The 6,002-nt window shown below is 40.1% G+C and overlaps 1 protein-coding gene across 2 annotated transcripts in view; it reads left to right on the top strand.

Annotated features, from left to right (window-relative positions):
- LOC109321881 (WD repeat and FYVE domain-containing protein 3) overlaps window positions 1-6,002 on the top strand; it is a 517,024-nt gene that overhangs the window by 471,433 nt on the left and 39,589 nt on the right. For both annotated transcript variants that reach the window (XM_019552640.1, XM_019552639.1), the window contains 3 exons: window positions 3,068-3,216; window positions 3,610-3,730; window positions 4,173-4,258. In XM_019552640.1, the coding sequence (XP_019408185.1) occupies window positions 3,068-3,216; window positions 3,610-3,730; window positions 4,173-4,258 (356 nt within the window). The remainder of the gene's footprint in view (window positions 1-3,067; window positions 3,217-3,609; window positions 3,731-4,172; window positions 4,259-6,002) is intronic.

Genomic DNA, 6,002 nt, shown 5'->3' with positions numbered 1-6,002 from the left:
TCCCAGAGTGAGGGCAGCAGGCAGCCCACAGTACAGGGTTGCCACAGCTCTGCATTGGTCTCGGTGCTCGCCACTTTGTTGTCTGCACTGGTTTTTTTATTTTTTTTTTTTTTTTTTTTGCTACCAGGAAATTCCAGTGGGCTGCCTGCTCCCCTGTCTCAAGACACATTGCACCCCAGCCAGGTGGGGAGTGGCTGGCTGGGGCACAATGTACCTCAGTGCAGGAGCTTTGCAGCATACAGAGATAGTGCAGCCCTGGCTCTCTACATGCTGCTCCACGGCTGGTTGGGGTGCCTCAGCACAAGGAATGGCTAGCCTCTGCTGAGGCACTCTGTGACCCACCCAGCCCCACCTCTGCAGTATGTGGAGCAGCGGGACAGTGTGTCGTGCTGGAAAGCACATGGGGCACTGTGGCACAAAGTATTATTTGTGCTGCAAAGGCATTCCCCTGCTTGTGTGGACCTGGCCTAGATTCTTATTTGAAATTTCTGATTTTATCTTCTAAATCATATTTGCACACCTAACCTCTAAAATTGCTTGGCACCCTGTGGCACCCTTGAACGGATCTCAAGGCAGTCCAGGGCACTGCAGCACCCTGGTTGATAATTGCTGCTCTAAACTATGGGTTCTCAGGCTGGAGGTCACAGCTACCCTTCATTGGAGCTATATTTAAATGGCCATCCTAAAACTTTTAGGTATCGGTATGAATTATAACACTTCATTGGGAAGAATATTTTTGTTACACAAGCAGAACCAATGGCAAGGTTTGTACAGCACAAACCAGCATCATATTTCTTATATCAACACAAGTTCAGGGTAGATTTGTAAATTTGAGATCTGTTAATAAGTATGGGTAGGTAGCAAACACTAGTTAAGTGTGACTAGAATCACTCTGAGGACAGAGGAGTCCTGCTGCAAAACCTTGGGGTTTTAACTGGATTTCTTTCCAAGAAATCTTGTCTTGACAAAAATTCTTGTCTAATTAGCCTCTTGACCAGACCTTTTAGCTTAGTGAAGGAAGACTCTTCCAACTCTCAGAACCTCCTCAGATCTGCAAAAAGAAAGAGGTCTGCCATTTCCATGAGAATGGAAAGCATGCTGTTGTCAGCTTCCCTGTAGTCACTCTTATCCCAAGATACTCAGTAAAATATCAAACAAAGCAAGTTTTATTACATGAGACAGAAAAAATATATAAAGGAATGGTCAAGCTTGGAGACAGATACACAAAACAAAACAGAAATACCTCAGTACTGCTTGATGTAATTTCTTAGTGAGTCCTCTGTTTCCAGGAACTAGCAATCCTGCCAGCTTTCCCTAGGTTGTTATTCACTAAATTGGCCCAGTAAAAGATGTCCACAAAAATTCTTGACTCTTGTTTTGATATGCATCTGATGTACTTTCCTTTTAAGTACATCTGGCCTTTATTTAATATGCATCCTATTCCAGGTGAACATTCTAGAGGTTTGCTTCCTTCCAGTGTGACAGGTATACAGGCCAGAACCTGTCTGATGTAGTCATTGTCTAGTGCAGTAGTTCTCAAACTTTTTAGGTTCAAGGAACACTTAAGCTTAGTTCAAAGGCTTCTTGTGAAAGAAAATATTTGTATCCAGTTCTGGGTTAGACCATTGTCTGGAGAGAAAGAAGTGGGGAAAAAGCTTTATCTTTTTAGAAAGTTAAATTATTTGTATGTGTATCACAAAAAAGTCTAATCTGTACAAGTTGGGACTTTCTGTTCTTCATTCCGGAAATGGGCAGGCAGAAGGCAGGGCATGGTGAATGTTATTAGTGTAACAAAAGTTGCACAATTGGGGGAGATGGGAGGAAAGGGTAACCCTTAACACATTACTGTACTTAGTACAGTAAACATGGGGGAGAAACCAGCTTTGTCTTGGAGCTGAGAACCAGCGCTCTGGCCCTGACCTGGGTTCCCTGGGCTGCTGCAGCTTGGAGCCCAAAGCAATATGGTGAGTGCCTGTCAGAGGCCAGGACTAGGACCTGGGATACAGGCATGAGCTGGGGATTCTAAAATGTATCATTTCCATATAAGGAATCTAGTTATTGGTGTGTCTTTTAAAATTTGAAGTCACCTTGGATTTGGGTAAATCTGATATATTGAGTCCCTGCTGTGCAGAGGACCGACCTGCTATATTTTTGTAGAAATGGAGTGACTTTGTTTCTGGACATCTTTACTTAAGTAAAAATAACATATTTATATAGCTTTTTAGCATGACTTATTGTAGGACAAATGATCTGATCAACATACTTATTATCCATTGTTTACTGTTCAACTTGAGGGATATAGCAAACAAAAACTGAAATTATGATTCTATGATTCTTTAATAAGTAGTTGTAATACATTTTAAGTGAATATCACAGCCTAATACATCATAGACTGGGTGGAATTAAAATGGTACATCTGACTAAGCTGGAGCACTGTCTTTAGCTTTCACAGTCAGTGTTTGAACCTCTGGTTAAACATGTTTGGAGTGGTGGATAAGAGGGGGAAGGTAGGGTCTTGCAGGCTTTCCATTTACTACTGTTCTTTAATGTCTGTGGCTTTTCAGCTCGAGTAAGTACAGTGCCCTCTGCTGCCTTTTACAGAAATGACAAGTTGGTTAAGTATTTTTAATGAGAAAATTGGAAAACTACTCTTCCCTTTTAAACATCTTTTTGTTGGTTATCATTTGAACAAGAAGTATACTATTCTTTTAGCTGATATTAGTGACCAGCTGCACCTGCATTGGTAAATTTTCCTTCTACTTTTGAACGCCTGTATTTATCTTACTGAAGTCCAAATGCAAGAGGGAGAAGAAAGCATATATGTGTACAAAATTATACACACACGCTCTCTCTCTCTCAATCTCTTTTTATACAGAGAATGTTTCTAGGTCTTTAATCTTATGTTTCTTTGTATAAATTTTTCATTACTGAAATAAGTAGTACAAAATTGGCGTGTCTACAAGTAAGGAAAAAACTGTCAGGGAGAATAAAATCCAACAAGGCAGTAGTCTCAAACTCCGTCAAGATAATTAAGCTGCTATTGACAAGCATATGGTTTTGGTTACAGATTCAGCACATGTACCGCTGTGCTAGAGTTCAAGGCCTTGACACCAGTGAGGGGCTGCTTCTCTTTGGAAAAGAGCACTTCTATGTCATTGATGGATTTACAATGACAGTCACCAGGGAGATACGGGATATTGAAACACTGCCTCCAAAGTGAGTAGATTAATGAAGAGTTACAAACAGTTTAGCAGTCTTGAGTGCTGGATGAGAAATACTTTATGCAAGTGTGAAGACTAAAACTATTATGTCAAGCTTAGGAAGGCACAGGAATTGAGCCTACCTCCATTCTTATGGCTTGATAAACCCAGAATTCTACGCAAACCTGTTTAGTTCCAAAACTTGTTTTCTTCAGAACACTGATATCATGGTCATGATTTTGGCAACATATTAAGATAACCTTTGAGGAAACATTTTAGACTCTTCCATTCATGCAGTAGAAAGGCTTTTACTTTATAATTACTTTGTAGCTTGAGCCTTGCCTTGATTTAACAAATAGTCTTTATTTATTGGTGAACATAATATTCACCTTTTTTTGGTTACTTACAGCATGCATGAGCCAATTATACCAAGGGGAGCAAGACAGGGTCCAAGCCAACTGAAAAGAACGTGCAGCATTTTTGCATATGAAGATATCAAGGAAGTACATAAAAGGAGATATCTGTTACAGGTAACTTGTTTTATTTGGAATGAGAAGCAGCTGTAGAGATTTTAGCCACAGTCCCACTGTAATTTGCAGAAAAAGCGTCATCTTAAAAAAATAGAAACTTTCATTTCTACAGGTGTACTCTGTCCTTTAGAAAATGAGGCTACTTAGTGCACCAACATATGTATTGAGATGCCCAACATTAGACAACAGTGTTTGAAAAGTTTAGCTCCAGTGTATTGGAGGACAGTGAATTTCATTGTTCTGGAGGTAGACTAACAGTGCTGGGTGGGGCATTTTTAAGGTGCATGTGTCATCAGCATTTTGCTATGGCTAAACTGATGTCAACTGTGAATGAAGAAATTTCTGAACTTAAAAGACCAGGCTAGTGTATTACTGTATATATTTTTAACAACATCTTTATAATAAGATTTTTCTCCCATCTTCCACCCACCCTCCACCCTAGCCAATTGCTGTTGAAGTTTTCTCAGGAGATGGACGGAACTATCTTCTTGCTTTCCAAAAAGGAGTTAGAAATAAAGTCTATCAAAGGTATTGCAAGATGACTTGAATTGTTGTGATGTAAACTGCATGTTATTGGTAGTGTGGATATAAAAAATACATGTTTGGGCCATATTTCAAATCAGTTCCTGATAGAAATATTAAAATTAGTATAAGTTCCATGGAAAGGCTTCCATGCTCCACTATAACACAATGGAATATATTTCTATACAAGACATCGCAAAGCCTGAAAATACTAAGTTTTGGACACTGAAAGGAAATTGTGCTAATTAATTAATCCATCTTAATTGATAGTAGCCCTTGATTCATATGAGCTGTTTTTTGTTGTATGACACCTAATATATTGCAGGCATGGGGGCATTGGCACTACTTGAATATATTCATTGAGGTTTGCTGCAAATTTTATACATAGTACACGTAGCATAGGTATACCTATTATGTTCGGCAGGTATTTTCTCAGTGTTGGCTGAAGGCCTTCTCTGTTGTAAGTGAAAAGCCTGGGTTTGGATCATGCTCAAGTAGTGTGGGTATGTTCCATGGATTATATTTTCAAGGTGCAAGATAACATGAGATTTTATAGCCGAGAGGGATCCACCAAACTCTTAGTGAAGGCAGCTGTGCGTACAAGTAAAGTTAGAGTTTGCCCATGGATATAGGTTTAAAAAGTGAGATTTCAAGAGTAAGCAAAAGTCCCTGGGCTACCTAGATATCCGAAGTCCATGACTAATGAAAGCAACCATTTCTTAGCAAGGGCAGTTCATGGTTGGATGAAAACTTGAGTATTCATCCTTTTCTGTTTCTAAAATCTTCCCATCTTAAGAAGTAAAGTAGCTTTAGTACGTCTTTAGTAGGTAGAGAGCTAATCCACCCCTTTGCTCCCATCACATTTCTAGAGTAGAAAGCAAATGTTCTGTCTACTAGAATTTCCCAGTAAATACAAATAGATACATTTTGCAACAATGATTCAATTTCTCTTAATTCATCTGTTTGGCCTCTCAGCAGCCCAGCCTTCAAAGTCTTCCAAACTCACAAATTCTAGGTAGCTTTGGGTTCCTAGGGCTGCTTGCCAGGCTAAAACAAACTCTATTTTGCAGATAATTTCAAACTGATTGGCTTCACAATGAAATATGATTTCAAAATACCAAAATCTTCTACAAATGGAATATCTTTCCTCCTCTCACATTTTGTATAGGCAATCTAGGAGATGAGATTGGTAAGACAAGACCTACCCACGACAAAGCCATGCTGGCTTTCATTCAGAATCTTACCTTCTGCGAGTGTATCACACACAGTTTCTTTAATGAGCTTTTCCAGGTTTTTCCCTGGGATGGAGGTTAGGCAACTTGGCCCATAGTTGCCTGGGTTCTACCTCTTCCCCTTCTTGAAGATGGGCACAATGTTGGACCTCTTCCAGGTCCCTTGTGTGCCACAAATTCTGAAAGAGTTTTGCCAGGGGTTCCATAATGACCTCAGCCAACCCCTTCAGCACTCTTGGATGGAGTCCATCCAGTCCTGCTGACTTATAAATGTCTAGTTTTTCTAATTGATATTGCACCCACTCAGCATCCATAGTGGGGAGGCTCTCATATAAGGCATGTCCCCTGTGAGCCTTATATTGCTTGACTTCCCCATGGTCTGGTGAAATACTGAAGCAAAGTAGGCATTCAGGAGTTCAGTTTTTTCCTGAATGCTGGTTACCAGCTGTCCTGAGGTTTTCATAGATTTCATAGACATTAGGGCTGGAAGGGACCTCGGGAGATCATCGAGTCCAGCC

The sequence above is a fragment of the Crocodylus porosus genome, unplaced genomic scaffold, assembly GCF_001723895.1.
Source record: "Crocodylus porosus isolate Cpor-Errol unplaced genomic scaffold, CroPor_comp1, whole genome shotgun sequence".
In the NCBI taxonomy this organism is placed as follows: Eukaryota; Metazoa; Chordata; order Crocodylia; family Crocodylidae; genus Crocodylus; species Crocodylus porosus.
This window is presented reverse-complemented; position numbering and strand designations above follow the sequence as displayed.